This window comes from Solanum verrucosum, unplaced genomic scaffold (assembly GCF_900185275.1).
Source record: "Solanum verrucosum unplaced genomic scaffold, falcon-dt-bn FXZP01000253.1, whole genome shotgun sequence".
NCBI classification, from domain to species: domain Eukaryota; kingdom Viridiplantae; phylum Streptophyta; class Magnoliopsida; order Solanales; family Solanaceae; genus Solanum; species Solanum verrucosum.
Genome location: NW_026019984.1, coordinates 4,192,576 through 4,210,428, shown reverse-complemented (window position 1 = coordinate 4,210,428; position 17,853 = coordinate 4,192,576). Strand labels below are relative to the sequence as shown.

The 17,853-nt window shown below is 34.0% G+C and overlaps 1 protein-coding gene across 1 annotated transcript; it reads right to left on the bottom strand.

Annotated features, from left to right (window-relative positions):
- Window positions 1–960: 960 nt before the first annotated feature.
- LOC125818384 (uncharacterized) lies at window positions 961–16,610 on the bottom strand. Its single transcript, XM_049497908.1, is given in 23 exon segments — window positions 961–1,061; window positions 1,447–1,686; window positions 1,777–1,840; window positions 1,919–2,224; window positions 2,302–2,516; window positions 2,608–2,902; window positions 2,986–3,150; window positions 3,232–3,828; window positions 4,332–4,418; window positions 4,512–4,832; window positions 4,903–6,629; window positions 10,473–10,519; window positions 10,855–10,951; window positions 11,258–11,497; window positions 11,588–11,651; window positions 11,730–12,035; window positions 12,113–12,327; window positions 12,419–12,713; window positions 12,800–12,964; window positions 13,044–13,640; window positions 14,143–14,229; window positions 14,323–14,643; window positions 14,730–16,610. Coding segments are annotated over 23 exon segments (8,433 nt in total).
- Between the last annotated feature and the right edge of the window lie 1,243 nt (window positions 16,611–17,853).

The window sequence follows — 17,853 nt, the reverse complement described above, 5'->3', positions numbered from 1 at the left end:
ATTTTTCGTATAATTTTTGAATATCTAAATTTTTTATTTAAAATATCAAATTAATGTAATCTAATTTACCTTTAAAAATTAGTTAACTTAACTTTCGACAAAAAATAATGGAACAAATTGAGATGTTTAAATATATATTCTTAAAGATGAATGAAGTGGGTTAGAGTTTAGAAATAATCTAACAATTAATATACATTAATCATTAGACTCAACCCAAGAAAAAAGAAAAATGAACTCATACATGAAAATTCTTACTTATAGTATTCAAGATATCAGGTTCATCAAAGGGAAGAAACAAGAACAATTTTTATATCACAGTTAGTGATGGCAAATGAATGAGTTGAATTAAATTTGGATGAATTGAAAATGGGTCAATATAAAATGAGTAATAATTTAATTCGTCCATATTTTAAATGGGTAAAAGTGAATTGGGCAACAAATGGATCGTAGTAAAATCCTCCAATATTGTCTCATATATATGTTGTTTTACTATATATCAATTTATATCATTAATAAGTCATTAACCAAAAATTCGAATCAACTCGAACCAACCTGATAAGAACCAAAATCAATGATTTTCATTTTATTTAATTTGGTTTGATTTAAAAATTTAAAAATTTAAAAATTAATTAAATTAATTAAATGTTAATTAAAGTTCAAATTGAACCATAAATACCCCTACACATTAATCTCTTTAATTAAATGCAATATAAGGAAAGTAAATCAACTTGCTATTAAAAGAATTGAATTTTACCTCTTTGCAGGTTGTGTTTTACATGAGGAAACTCATTTTCTAAGAACATCAAAGAGTTTTATTTATGTTATCTAATCTTTTGAGCTGGCTTTGACTTTAACTAGATAACAAAAGTCAATTTGAATACAATAATTATGCCTCAATCTCAAATAAGTCGGAATTATAAAAAGCTAACCTAGATGGAATGCCAAAATTCTTCAAAACTTTCACTTTTGTGTACGAGCCCAATATTCTTTAACAAGCATTCCAAATAGTGAACCCTCTTTGTTTATCAACTTCTTTGGCTCATCAAACTCAACTAACCTCCCTGAAAAATCAACAATGATGAGAATTGTAAGCTTAGTAATCGTGGCAAGATGGATAAGATCCTTTGATTCTTAATCAGAGGTCTTGAGTTTTGATCCTAAAAATCGAAAATAATCCATTACGGAACACTTTTTCTCTTTAATAAAAAAAAAACAATTTGGTTTACAAAACATCCTGTGTTTACCCAGTGTTCGAGGAAAGATTGCACTCTAAGGCATATGATATAGATAATCTATCTTAATGCAGACATTATTAGAAGACTAGGTGAACAACTAAAATTGGACTGAGGGAATGTTTCATGTGTCCCAAATTATTATTTTGGAGTGTGACATAATTGTGACAAAGGAAGTGTAACATTATTATTGGAATAAATATAAGTAACTCACCATTACTTATTGCTAAAACTTTAGTGTAATCCATGACTGTTGGAATTCTGTGAGCAACTGTTATAACTGTGCAGTCTGCAAATTCTAGCCTGATTGTTTTCTGCAAAATTGCATCTGTAGCATTGTCAATGGATGCAGTAGCTTCATCTAACACTAGAATTCGACTCCTCTTCAATAATGCGCGTCCCAGACAGAACAATTGTCTCTGTCCCATGCTCCAATTTGATCCATCTTGTAGAACTGAAAGTATTGCAGAAACAGGAGTCGTAAAGGGTGATCTTGAACTTTTGGCCACGCTGAATAAATACTTTTAAAATCACCTATGTTTACCTGAGGAATCTAGTCCCCCTTCTTTTTCTTGGACAGCCTCTCTAAGCTGACACTTATCAAGAACCTTTAAACAACAAAATTCTGTTAGTAACTTAGAATCATTAGAAATGAGACAACTTGTATATATGTATATAAAACTTACTTCCCATATCTGGTCATCACTATATTCTGATAAGGGGTCTAAATTGTATCTTACAGAACCTGTAAAGAGTGTAGGATCTTGTGGAATAATTCCAATATGCGACCTAAGGTCATGAAGCCTAATCGTTGAAATATCACATTCATCGATGATTATCTTGCCATCTGTAGGCTCAACTAGGCGAAACAATGCACTGATAAGAGTTGTTTTCCCACTGCCTGTTCTGCCTACAACTCCAATCTTTTGTCCCCCTTCAAATGTACAACTAATACCTTGAAGAACTAATGGAGCATTTGGCCTGTACCTCACCTGTTTTAAAACAAACTTACAAGAGATTAGCAGTGTTTTGAACAGATTGACGGTTCTTGCTACTGATAAAAACATACCTTTAGGTCGTGAATTTCCACTTTGCCAAGCGTAGGCCAACCAGGTAGAGGGTGGTTTGTTTGCACTTGTTCAGATTCTTCACTAGGTATTCTCATGTATTGTTCTAGTCTCTCTATAGAGACTATAGAATTTGCTATCGTGCATTGCCATCGAACACACAAAACAAGAGCTGCATTTAGTGAAAGGCCATAGGAGAATGCCATTCCAGTAAGTCCTGTTCAGCAACAAGGTTCAATTTGAGATTTTCTGATACGTGCAAGTAGGCCTTAGATAATGTCATATATCAAAGCATAAATGGAACAAACCGGATATAGAACTCCCTCTGTGAAGCCAAGTCATGCCAAGCATCCATGACGACATGATAATCGTGCATATTATTTCCAAACGTAGAATTAACCATTCAGTTGCTGAGAAAGTATGGAAAATTGTCCTAGCATTTTTATCAATAAACTTTAAGTTCTTGAAAAAGAAACGTCCTTCCTGTGCAGAAGCTCGAATCGTCGTTATCCCAGAAATGCTTTCAGCTAAATGATTGGCGACTAAAGACTTTGTCGTTCCATTTAATCTCATCAGCTCTTTAGCAGAAGCATTATAGTATCTCTGTATAACAAAATGTGTTCATAAATTACACATTTGAAATAACTACTACTAACATTTGAAAGCTATAACAAAATGTCTATTACCTGAACTAGTATAGTTACGTAAATCATAAGCACGATAACCAGCAGGACCTCTGGAGCGAAAAAGCACAGGATGACATAGGTAGAGTATAGAATAATGATTGATCCTACAGTAAAGTTTATTAAGAAAGGCAACTCGATGTCAACAATGCTCATATCTGAAGATATCTGCGCACAACAAATGGATAATCTTCAATGATCAACCAAGTAAAACTAATTTTTAGTAACATATTTTTCAGCTATTCTTACCCGACTAAGTATTCTTCCTAAAGGCGTTGAGTCAAAAAAAGACATTGGTGCAAAGAAAAGAGAGTTTGACAGTGTAGAGTTAACTGATTTTGATGCATCAAGCCCCATCTTTACTGTTAATAAGGATCTTATACCCAGAAAGATTATTAAACCAAAACCAATGACTGCGTAGACGTTGATTAGCTTTAATCTGCTAATGCTGGAATCTTGAAGGTCAATAGCCAACTTGTAACTCTGTATATACTGACCAACTACAAACATTGTGTGTGCAATGGCTGCCAAGGAGAAATACAAGAATCCTTTGTAATGCTTTAGATATTGTATGTATGGCTTCAATCCAGCATCTCCTACTTCTCGTTCTTCTGCTTTGATTAATTGGTCTCCTTCTAAAGAATCTACCTCATCACGTTCCTCGGAGGAAACATTATTATCACTCTCTATCTCAGCAGCTTTAGGACTTTTATTAGAAGCATAAACTTCTTGACATTTAGGATCAGAAGGAGTTTTTTGTGCATTAACAAGGTCCTGAAATTCCTTACTCTTTGACAACAACTCATCAAAGGTACCAGATTTCATGATCTTCCCATTAGATAGTAGCTGTGAAATTGAAAGATATATGGTTAAAATTGCGATAGATTATAATACTCCTTCAAACATCTGACTAAACTTTTCTCATATATAAACACTCAAGTTTGGCCTCTGCTGACAAGTAAGCAGTCCAACTTTGAGAGTGAACATCTAGATACCTCAACTTGGTCTCAACTGACAACTAAACACTCCAACTCGTCCCCACTGTGTCTCGTTGACAGCTGACGCTGATGTGACACATACATTTGGAGGTGTCTAGATGATCATTTTTGTAAGGTGGAGTGTTCAACTGACACAATGGAGACGAGTTGAGGTGTCTAGATGTGCATACTCAAAGTTGAAGTGTTTACTTGCCAGCTGTGACCAAATTTGAATGCCTGTTTACTAAGTACGATTGCTGCCTTTCTGATTTAGATGGATAAAGATTACTAAGTACTTAAGATGAGAGAGTAAACGGATATTACAATAGAAAACAAATAGAATTATCAGAGTTCTTCATGGAGGTAACTAACCAAAATTGAATCAAATGCTGGAAGAAATTCAACTTGGTGTGTTACCAGCAGAACAGTTTTTCCTGATAGAGCTCCCACGACATAATCCTGCCAAATCAAAACGCGGGATGTTGAGAATAATTTTCAATACTGGATATGGTTTTCAAAGAAGACAAATGGAGAAGACTTGATATAAAGTACATTAAATAGATTAGTCGAGGTATGTGCGTCTACAGCACTAAATGGATCATCCAAGAGGTAAATATCTGCATCCTGATAGAGGGCACGAGCAAGTTGAACCCTTTGCTTTTGCCCTCCACTCAAATTGTTACCTCTTTCTCCTATCTCAGTAAGATCACCAAATGGAAGAATCTCCAAGTCTTTCACCCGTGAACTCCTTTCTAGAGCTTGCCGATACCTTTGTGGTTCCATATTTGATCCAAATAGGATGTTTTCTTGTATGGTCCCTGTCTGAATCCATGCTGTCTGAGAAACATAAGCTATCTTTCCATAAACATCAACCTGCAAAAACAAAAAGCAGAAACTGTAGCATCTTCTGATTACGCCGATACAATGTATTCTCTACCAATACAATAAAAACTTACTGTGCCTTTGATGTATGGAACTCTCCAAGAATCAGAGACAAGAGGGTAGATTTCCCTGAGCCAACTTCACCACATACAGCCACTTTTTCACCATGTTTAATATCGAGAGTTATGCCCTTTAATGTAGGCTTTAAAGAATTCATCTCCCAAGAAACATCAGTGCAGTTTACACAAATGTTCACATCATCTTGCCTTTGCTTCTTCATATCCCTTGTGTGCATGTCAGGTTCCTCAAGAAATTTCACAATCCTCGACAGCGAAACCTTTGCTTCAATAAAAGCCCCGACAACATCAGGGAGATTTCTAATGGGCAATTGAACAAGTCTTATAGAGGCTAGAAATGTGAAAACACTGCTGACATGAAGAGGAACTCCAAACAAGTAACAAGCTACAAAAGTTGCAGATGAGACCAGAATAGGAGAGGACCAGAACAGGAGGAGGTAGTATCCTCTTTGTGTTTGAACAGATGATAGCCACTTGGTTTCTTCTGATCTCAACTTGCTTATCGCGTCCATGAAATGTTTTTCCCAAGAATATAACTTGAGAACCTTCATACGCGCAAGTGCTTCTGTGATGGCCTTTAGCCTTTTATCTTGTGCTATCATGAGGTTAGTCTGATACTTCAGCTGCAACTTGGCTAATGGGGAATTAACTAGTACAGTTAATATTATAATCACTAATGCTGCTGATGCAGCTATCCCTATAGTATAGTACATTACACATAACACTAGGACGAGCTGAAGAATTGTCGTCCATATCTGATGAAACCAAAAGGGAAATTCATCTATTTTATGAGCATCTACAGTGACATAGTTCATTATCTGGCCAGGGGAATGAGTTTTCTTGGCAGCATTTAAGACATGAAGTTGTTTGTGAAAGATAGCTGCAGTCAGTGAAGATTTTACTTGTAGTCCAATCAGTCTACTTCTGAAGAGCCATTGCCTCTCTGCTAGAGATTCCAGGCATTTTGCAAGGAAAAATCCGGCTGATAGAGCATATCCCTCATACTTAAAGGATTCTCTTCCGTCAGCAACCTCGATGAACGTATGAAGAAACAACGGTCCTGTTGTCAGCATTAAGATCTTAATAAGAGCAAACACCCCCGATATCAGGATGGATTTTTGGTGGCAGAGGAGTATTGCCATTAATATAGATGGTTTTCCTAAAGGGTCTTTTCTTTTTAGCATCTGCACTTTCTCATTGAACATATCAAAACATGTTCCTGCTCCATCGACTAATCTTAGACGAGGAACGTCTCCCTCCTCAAGAATCTTACTTTTACCTTTCTTCATTAATGGATTCAACCACCAAAATGACAATTTTCCAAGAAATCCAGCATTTGCAAATGAAGTAATTCCATCTTCAAATTCTTGTAAAGGATTATAAAATGTCTCATCATATTCACTTTCCTTAATAAATCCAATGCAGAGCAAAAGTATTGCTCCAAGAAAAGATAGTGCATTTAATATCACTTTAGTAGTATCTATTACATTGCCATGATTATAATTAAATTTCCACATAGATGTTATACAAAGAAACATTGCTAACAAGAATGCAGTGATTGAATAAATCTTCACTATAAGGAAAGTTTGTTGCTTGCATAGACTAATGAATAAACTTACAAATAACCATGTAATGCCATGAACAAGAAGCAGAAGAACTTCAAATTCTTGGTGTTGCTCTTTAAGCTTCCATACTCCAAATGCTATGTATCCTAAGCCCAAACATCCATTAAAAATAGTTGAAGAAATTGACAACTTAGGAATTCCATAAGGTAGTAACTTACTCAATGAAATCTTACAAACTAGGACAACTAACAAGATGAACAATAGTAGGAAGTCCAGAGATAACAGAAAAATATGATTGAGACATGTATCTGAATTGAGCATTTCAAGAAAAGAACTAAAGGGTTCTCCACAATAGGTATTTGAGAAATTCATAGATTCAAAAGACTTTAAAGTTTGTATCTCTTTGTGTAACTCAGTCAAGAACAAAATAGAATTTATATATGATTAAGCATTTAAGTTTGTATCCATACTTGTCTTTGTTAGGAAGTGTTTTACCCTCAATATGAGATTTCCCGGTGCGTTTGGGATGAGGGAACATGTTTTCCTAACTTGCTTTTCTGGTGTTTTGTAGATAAGCAGAAAATATTACTCTACACTTTGTTTGGATGGTTGTTACGTATTGTTTCATAATGTATTGTGTTGTATTGTATTATACTGTATTGTTTAAATGAATACAATGTTTGGATTAGATTGTATTGTTCTCTGTCTTTACATGCTGTCACACATTCATAATTTGAATGATTAATTTTTTTTTCTTAAATTTCGTGTCAAATCAAATTCAAACAAATAAATCGAAAAGAAAGAAAGTATATGTTTTGGTCAATGAAATTTACATAGTTGATTGTTTTTTGTTTGGACCATATGAATAAAATTATAAGATATATAAAGAGTTGAATAACATAGATGAACTGTTAAAAGTATTATATTAAACCTTGCGTATAAAATGTTTAGTACATTACAAAATTGAAAATAATATCATTACAAGCAGTAATGGAGCTTGCGTCTAAAATGTTTAGTACATTAATGAACATTTAATAAAAAAATGAATCCAAATGTCAATAGATTTATGAAGTAGATCTTACGGTAGTTTTTTTCTCACATGCTCAACAATATATATTCTTTTGACGTCATGCAATATCTATATGAAAGTAAGTACCATCCCTTTAATGATAAGAGTTTTTTTGTTTATATATCAAGGACAGATAATATTTTACGCGTTGTATCGAATTGAACCACATGCTCCACTGTAATTGAGTTTTACCCTTCAAGTAAGAATGAAGTCAAACACTTCACTCTTTCAAACAAAACATTATTTTTTTGTAAAAAAAAAAGTTAATGCTTCATATCGTCTTTTAGAAGGAAAGGCTCCCCAAATTCAATATTTTGATGTGATTTTTACGTAATTAAGAGCACATGCTTAGCTAGTTAAAATGGATTATGCCGTCTTCTTGGTGAATTTGAGTTAAAAACTAGCATTGCATGTGCTATTCACATGTTTTGAGTTGAAAGTAAGAGCCTATTCAACTTAGCTAATAGTACATAACTGATAAAATTGAAATGTTGAAAAATATTTTTAGATATTGGAATTAATTTATTATATATAAATAAACAGTTACATGTTAAAATAGAAGTGTTGAAATTGTTAATAAATAATTTATATGTTTTGTATATCCTTAAATTTATTGTAAAAAGCTATAAATTCAAATATTTTTCGTGCAAATAAAAAGAGGAACAACGATATGGAATGAAGAGGAAGCTAGGAGTTTTGTTTTAGAAAATATATATTGAGAATTAAAAAAAATATTAAAAATAAAATAATAAATATTTAATCGAACTAAAGTGCTTATAAGTTGAAAAAGTCATAAGTTGATTATAACTTACAGGGAAAAGGGTCTGAAAAATACTCCAACTTTGGCCGAAATTGCTGTTACGATACCAAACTTTATGGAGGACCTTGTATCCCCTGCACTATTTAATAGTGTATTTTAAAGGTATATATATGTGTGTGGACACATTATTATTTAAAATGATGCAATATTTATGATGTCCACGTATGAACATATATACCTTTGAAATACACCATTAAATAGTACAAGGGGTAAAAGGTCATTTCCAAAGTTTGGTATCGTAACAACAATTTCGGCCAAAGTTAGAGTATTTTTCAAACCCTTTTCCCTAACTTATAACTTATAAGTACTTTGTTGTTAACAAAACACATATATAATTAAATTTTAAAAAAATTTATAAGCGAATTTAATCAGCTTATAATATCAACTTCGCACCTCTTCTTAAAAGTAATTGTTTCAACTTTTAAAAGAGGTCAACAATAGTTAGTGAGTTTAATTTCTACTCATTGCGCTTATTTTTAATGCTAAGTAATCCATGATTTGAGAAGCACGATCCCAATTAAAACTCTATCTATTTATTTTTATGTCTCTGTCATGTTTGAATTGGTGCCAACATGGCCTACAATATATATTGTGGAAATTTTTCAAAACAACAATATTTTAGCTTTTTACTAAAAGCCCACTAAAATAATTGCCAAACTTAAACCTATAGACCGTAGAACTTTCTACGATCTATACTGGTCAATCGTAGACTGGGACTATTATTTCACCTCTCTTTTGATGGAATTTTATTGTAGTAAATAGCAAGTGATGGATGGTGTAGAGGAAACAATTGACTTAACAATATGATGTTTAGTAGTCGGATTATTAGTTTGTTTTTTTTTTGGTCTAAAAAAGGACTGATGAAGCACATAAGTAGAAGTCTTTAACAGAAACAAAGATGTTGATGGAACATTTGTACGACTCATAGGTCTTCCTATGAGTCCGTATAATCCAACCGTAGAAATCAACTTTGACCCTCAAAATTTTACCAAGTCTGGGACTCACCTACGAAACCTATCTACGACTCATACATAGGATGATTGACTGTCCTGATGAATCGTAAAAAGGGTATTGGATTTGATTTTAGAAAATTATTATTTTCCCCTTCCTACGGTTGCCATCTACGGCCCGTAGACACAACGTGCACCCTAAAATTAATTTTGATTTTCCTTCTTTTCCAAATATGAGGTGTTAGAAAGAGGAAGACGAAGCAGGAAAAGGGGATTGCTTGGGAAACGTAGAGAGGGGTCAATTACTCAATTTGATATCATAAAGCTAACAAATGTTGGGTTCAAGCTTGAATATATCAATCCTGAATGCTACTGTAATCTCCTACAAAATGCAAGTCAATTTCCTCTTTGCAATTTGTACTGATTATGGAATATTCTATGTGTAAGAAGCTAAATATGAATCACCATCCTATCTTATTATTGGACCGAGTAAAATGTTGGACAGTTTTATTTAGCTATCTATTGTTAAAAAGGAAGGTCTAGGGATTAGAAAGAACGGTTATGCAAATTATGTCAAAGCTCTGGCTTTCAGTTATCTCTCATCAGCTTTCTCTGTTCTAGAATCTCATCCCCTTCTAGCTAGTTACCTTCTTCTATCTATAATTAGTGTGTTGTTGCTTTGTTGTGTGTATTATATGTATTCCAATTATATATATATCGATCAGTGTTTGTATTGGAAATTGGGTTTGGTTTCAGAAGTGGACTAAAATAGAATGTCAACAATTATGTAGAAGGAAAGATCAGATCAGTCTCAACTAGACACCTTTCCTACACATTATTAACTCAGTTTTGTTTTCTCTACATAACTTTTTTGTACTTCCACAGAGTGTGATCAGGGAAGTGGATAAAAAGTGTAGAGAGAGTACAGAAATTAGCCATGGGAAAATGTTTGTAGACCAAAGAAGCAAGGTGGTTCAAACATTAAAGGATGTAAACTATGGAACATAGAATCAGCGGGAAAGCTTGTATGGTGGTTAATGGAGAGAAAGGATTCATTGTGGAGAATGCAAAGCAGTGTATTGTATTGTATTGTATTGATCATGGAGGTTTAGAATGCAATGCAAATATGGACTGGAATCAGATTGCATACTCGAGGGGTTCAACTCATGCTCAAACGCATCAACCAGAAGCACTGGACTACATTCAGGAAACAAGTTATTGCAGCAATCATAAAATCTTTAGAGGCGTCACTATGACCTGCACTTTTGTAATTCAACAAGTAAAGCATGTAATTAAGGATAGGATAGACATGTTCAGGGAATATAGTATAATAGAGGTCTATCATTCTTGGAACCAAGTTAGGCGTCTGAGAGTATAGATGCTCCATAGGTGTATTGGATTGATGGTATGGTAATAGTTCACAGTTTATTGCCAAAAAAAAAAAAACCCTTATCAATAACTAGTAATAAACCAAAAGGCTGAACCAAACTGATAAGAACTAATATAATGTCAAAATTCTTTAGTGCTTTCACTTTTGTGTACGTGCCCAATACTCTTTAACAAGCATTCCAAATAATGAACCCTCTTTGTTTATCAGCTTCTTTGGCTCATCAAACTCAACCAAATTCCCTGGAAAATCAACAATGATGCAAATTGTAAGCTTCAACATATACTTGTTTTGTATCATCAAGGGTCGTGACAAGATGAATAAAATCCTTCCATTCTTAATCAGAGGTCTTGAGTTTTGACTTAAGAATGGAAAATATTGCAGTGCAGAAAACTTTTCCTCTTTAATAAGCCTTACACAGTTAAAAACAAGAATATTTCGTATACATTAGTGTTCGGGGGAAAATCGCTGAAAGGCATGATATAGACAATCTATCCTAATGTAGACATTAATAGAGCATTATTATTAGAATAATATAAGTAACTCACCATCACTTATTGCTAAAACTTTAGTGTAGTCCATTACTGTTGGAATTCTGTGAGCAACTGTTATAACTGTGCAGTCTGCAAATTCTAGCCTGATTGTTTTCTGCAGAATTGCATCTGTGGCATTGTCAATGGATGCAGTGGCTTCATCTAACACTAGAATTCGACTTCTCTTCAACAGTGCGCGTCCCAGACAGAACAATTGTCTCTGTCCCATGCTCCAGTTTGATCCATCTTGTAGAACTGAAAGTATTGCAGAAACAGGAGTCGTAAAGGGTGATCTTGAACTTTTGGCCACGCTTAATAAATACTTTTAAAATGACCTATGTTTACCAGAGGAATCTAGACCCCCTTCTTTTTCTTGGACAGCCTCTCTAAGCTGACACTTATCAAGAACCTTAAAGCAACAAAATTTTGTTAGTAACTTAGAATCATTAGAAATGAGACAACTTGTATATATGTATATAAAACTTACTTCCCATATCTGGTCATCACTATATTTTGATAAGGGGTCTAAATTGTATCTTACAGAACCTGTAAAGAGTGTAGGATCTTGTGGAATAATTCCAATACGCGACCTAAGGTCATGCAGCCTAATCGTTGAAATATCACATTCATCGATGATGATCTTTCCATCTGTAGGCTCAACTAAGCGAAACAATGCACTGATAAGAGTTGTTTTCCCACTGCCTGTTCTGCCTACAACTCCAATCTTTTGTCCCCCTTCAAATGTACAACTAATACCTTGAAGAACTAATGGAGCATTTGGCCTGTACCTCACCTGTTTTAAAACAAACTTCCAAGAGATTAGCAATGTTTTGAAAAAATTGATGGTTCTTGCTACTGATAAAAACATACCTTTAAGTCGCGAATTTCCACTTTGCCACGCGTAGGCCAACAAGGTAAAGGGCTGTTTATTTGCAGTATTTCAGATTCTTCACTAGGTATTCTCATGTATTGTTCTAGTCTTTCTATAGAGATTATAGAATTTGCTATCGTGCATTGCCATTGAACACACAAAACAAGAATTGCATTTAGTGATAAGCCATAGGAGAATGCCATTCCAGTAAGTCCTGTTCAGCAACAAGGTTCAATCTGAGATTTTCTGATACACGCAAGTAGGCCTTAGATAATATCATATATCAAAGCATAAATGGAACAAACCGGATATAGAACTCCCTCTGTGAAGCCAAGTCATGCCAAGCATCCATGACGACATGATAATCGTGCATATTATTTCCAAACGTAGAATTAACCATTCAGTTGCTGAAAAAGTATGGAAAATTGGCCTAGCATTTTTATCAATAAACTCCAAGTTCTTCAAAAAGAAACGACCTTCCTGTCCAAAAGCTCGAATAGTCATTATCCCAGAAATGCTTTCAGCTAAATGATTGGCGACTAAAGACTTTGTCGTTCCATTTAATCTCATCAGCTCTTTAGCAGAAGCATTGTAGTATCTCTGCATGACAAAATGTGTTGATAAATTACACATTTGAAAGCTACAAGGTGTTATAAGAACTTGAAAGTTATAAAAATGTCTATTACCTGAACTAGTATAGTTACGTGAATCATAAGCACGATAACCAGAAGGACCTCTGGAGCGAAAATACACAGGATGACATAGGTAGAGTATAGAATAATGATTGATCCAACAGTAAAGTTTATTAAGAAAGCCAACTCAATGTCAACAATGCTCAAATCCGAAGACACCTGCCACAACAAATGGATAATCTTCAATGATCAACCAAGTAAAACAAATTTGCAGTAACATTTTGTCAGCCATTCTTACCCGACTAAGCATTCTTCCTAAAGGCGTTGAGTCAAAAAAAGACATTGGTGCAAAGAAAAGAGAGCTTGACAGTGTAGAGTAAACTGATTTTGATGCATCAAGCCCCATCTTTACTGTTAAGAAGGATCTTAAAACCAGAAAGATTATTAAACCAAAACCAATGACTGCATAGACGTTGATTAGCTTTAATCTGCTAACACTGGAATCTTGAAGGTCAATAGCCAACTTGTAACTCTGTATATACTGACCAACTACAAACATTGTGTGTGCGATGGCTGCCAAGGAGAAATACAAGAATCCTTTGTAATGCTTTAGATATTGTTTGTATGGCTTCAATCCAGCATCTCCTACTTCTCGTTCTTCTGCTTTGATTAATTGATCTCCTTCTAAAGAAACTACATCATCACGTTCCTCGGAAGAAACATTATTATCACTCTCTATCTCAGCAGCTTTAGGACTTTTATTAGAAGCATAAACTTCTTGACATTTAGGATCAGAAGGAGTTTTTTGTGCATTAACAAGGTCCTGAAATTCCTTACTCTTTGATAGCAACTTATCAAACGCACCAGATTTCATGATCTTCCCATTAGATAGTAGCTGTGAAATTGAAAGATATATGGTTAACATTCCGATACATTATAATACTCCTTCAAACATCTAACTATACTTTTCTCATAAGCAAAGACTCAAAGTTTGGCCTCAGGTGACGAGTAAGCACTCCAACATTGAGAGTGCATGTCTAGACACCTCAACCTGACGTTGACAACAACAACGTACCCAGAGAAATTCCACTAAGTGGGGTGACACCTGGTGCTGACGTGACACGTAAATTTTGGAGGTGTCTAGATGATCATTTTTGTAAGTTGGAGTGTTCAACTGACAGGATGGAGACGAGTTGAGGTGTCTAGCTGTGCATACTCAAAGTTGGAGTGTTTACTTACCAGTTGAGACCAAATTTGAATGTCTGTTTACTTTGTACGAATGCTGCCTTTCTGATCTAGATGGATAAAGATTATTAAGTACTAAAGATGAGAGAATAATCAAATATTACAACAGAAAACAAATAGAATTATTGGAGTTCTTCATGGAGGTAACTAACCAAAATAGAATCAAATGCTGGAAGAAATTCAACTTGGTGTGTTACCAGCAACACAGTTTTTCCTGATAGAGCTCCCATAACATAATCCTGCCAAATCAAAACGCGGGATGTTGAGAATAATTTTCAATACTGAATATACTTTTCAAGGAAGACAAATGGAGAAAACTTGATAAAAGGTACATTAAATAGATTAGTCGAGGTATGTGCGTCTACAGCACTAAATGGATCATCCAAGAGGTAAATATCTGCATCCTGATAGAGGGCACGAGCTAGTTGAACCCTTTGCTTTTGCCCTCCACTCAAATTGTTACCTCTTTCTCCTATCTCAGTAAGATCACCAAATGGAAGCATCTCCAAGTCTTTCACCAGTGAACTCCTTTCTAGAGCTTGCCGATACCTTTGTGGTTCCATATTAGATCCAAATAGAATGTTTTCTTGGATGGTCCCTGTCTGAATCCATGCTGTCTGAGAAACATAAGCTATCTTTCCATAAACATCAACCTGCAAAAACAAAAAGAAGAAACAATAACATCTTCTGATTACGCCGATACAGTAAGTATCCTCTACCAATATCAATAAAGACTTACTGTGCCATTGATGTATGGAACTTCTCCAAGAATCAGAGACAAGAGGGTAGATTTCCCTGAGCCAACTTCACCACATACAGCCACTTTTTCACCATGTTTAATAGTGAGATTTATGTCCTTTAATGTAGGCTTTAAAGAATTCATCTCCCAAGAAACATCAGTGCAGTTTACACAAATGTTCACATCATCTTGCCTTTGCTTCTTCATATCCCTTGTGTGCATGTCAGGTTCCTCAAGAAATTTCACAATCCTCGACAGCGAAACCTTTGCTTCAATAAAAGCCCCGACAACATCAGGGAGTCTTCTAATGGGAGCTTGAACAAGCTTTATGGAGGCTAGAAATGTGAAAACATTGCTGACATGAAGAGGAACTCCAAACAAGTAGCAAGCTACAAAAGTTGCAGATGAGACCAGAATAGGAGATGACCAGAACAGGAGGAGGTAGTATCCTTTTTGTGTTTGAACAGATGATAGCCACTTGGTTTCTTCTGATCTCAACTTGCTTATCGCGTCCATGAAATGTTTTTCCCAAGAATATAACTTGAGAACCTTTATATGTGCAAGTGCTTCTGTGATGGCCTTTAACCTTTTATCTTGTGCTATCATGAGGTTAGTCTGATACTTAAGCTGCAACTTGGCTAATGGGGAATTCACTACTACAGTTAATATTACAATCACTAATGCTGCTGATGCAGCTACCCCTATAGAATAGTACATTACACATAACACTAGGACAAGCTGAAGAATTGTCGTCCATATCTGATGAAACCAAAAGGGGAATTCACCTATTTTATGAGCATCTACAGTCACATAGTTCATTATCTGGCCAGGGGAATGAGTTTTCTTGGCAGCATTTAAGACATGAAGTTGTTTGTGAAAGATAGCTGCAGTCAATGAAGATTTTACTTGTAGTCCAATCAGTCTACTTCTGAAGAGCCATTGCCTCTCCGCTAGAGATTCCAAGCATTTCGCAAGGAAAAAGCCAGCTGTTAGAGCAAATCCCTCATACTTAAAGGATTCTCTTCCCTCAGCAACCTTGATGAAGGTATGAAGAAACAACGGTCCTGTTGTCAGCATTAAGATCTTAATTAGAGCAAACACCCCCGATATCAGGATGGATTTTTTGTGGCAGAGGAGTATTGCCATTAATATAGAAGGTTTTCCTAAAGGGTCTTTTCTTTTTAGCATATCCATTTTCTCATTGAACAAGTCAAAACATGTTCCTGCTCCATCTGCTGATCTTAGATGAGGAACGTCTTCGTCCTCTAGAATCTTACGTTTACCTTTCTTCATTAATGGATTCAACCACCAAAATGACAATTTTCCAAGAAATCCAGCATTTGCAAATGGAGTAATAATTCCATCTTCAAATTCTTGTAAAGGCTTATAAAATGTCTCATCATATTCACTTTCCTTAATAAATCCAATGCAGAGCAAAAGTAATGCTCCAACAAAAGATAGTGCATTTAATATCGCTTTAGTACTATCTATTACATTGTCAAATTTCCACATAGATGTTATGCAAAGAAACATTGCTAACAAGAATGCAATGATTGAATAAATCTTCACTATAAGGAAAGTTTGTTGCTTGCATAGGCTAATGAATGAACTTACAAATAACCATGTAATGCCATGGACAAGAAGCACAACAAATTCATATTCTTGGTGTTGCTCTTTAAGCTTCCATACTCCAAATGCTATGTATCCTAAGCTCAAACATCCATTAAAAATGGTTGAAGAAATTGACAACATAGGAATTCCATAAGATAATAACTTTTTCAATGAAATCTTACAAACTAGGACAACTAACAAGATGAACAATAGTAGGAAGTCCACAGATAACAGAAAAATATGATTGAGACATGAATCTGAATTGAGCATTTCAAGAAAAGAACTAAAGGGTTCTCTACAATAGCTATTTGAGAAATTCATAGATTCAATTTCTTGTTGAAAAGACTTTAAAGTTTGTATCTTTTTAACTTTGTCAACAACAAATAAGCAATGGTTATATATTATATAATACGTATGTTTTGGATGATGAATATAATATTATATACAACTATATTATAAGATATATTGTTGAATAACATAGGTATTGACCTTATGGTACACTAAAATGTTTTCCCGTCACAAGCAGTAAGTGGAGATTCAATATAAAATGTTTAGTACATTAAATGAGCATTAAATGATGAATCTTGAATATCCTCTAGGTATTACTATATAAGAAGAGGGAATGAGTATTCACCACAAGTCAACATGTGTTCCAATAAGAAGAGGGAATAACCAATATATTTATAAAAAGAAATGACATATAAAATAAAATGGAGAGAGTATTGGTTTTTGAAAATGGAAAAGGACAAAACACATATAGAATTAAAAGACATATAAAAAAAAGTTGGTTTAACTCTCAAACATAAAAAGTAACATATGTTATTAAAAACTTTAATAAAAAGTACTATAATTTACAATAAATAATAACTTAAAATATCTACAAGACAACAAAAAAAGACTAATTTTTGAACTGCTTCTGTCACATAAATTAGGATTGGGGTGATTTTAAAATTTTAATTTTGGTTATACATTATAAAATAGCCGAAAAATTGAATGATATAATTTTTTAAAAAAATAACCAAATGAATAGTCCTATAGAAGAGGGAATAAGTATTCACCACAAGTCAACATGTGTTCCAATAAGAAGAGGGAATAACCAATATATTTATAAAAAGAAATGACATATAAAATAAAATGGAGAGAGTATTGGTTTTTGAAAATGGAAAAGGACAAAACACATATAAAATTAAAAGACATATAAAAAAAAGTTGGTTTAACTCTCAAACATAAAAAGTAACATATGTTATTAAAAACTTTAATAAAAAGTACTATAATTTACAATAAATAATAACTTAAAATATCTACAAGACAACAAAAAAAAGACTAATTTTTGTACTGCTTCTGTCACATAAATTAGGATTGGGATGATTTTAAAATTTTAATTTTGGTTATACATTATAAAATAGACGAAAAATTGAATGATATAATTTTTTTAAAAATAACCGAATGAATAGTCCTATCGATAACCCTAATGTTACTTCTACTCTGTTTATTTTTACTTAAATTTAGAAAG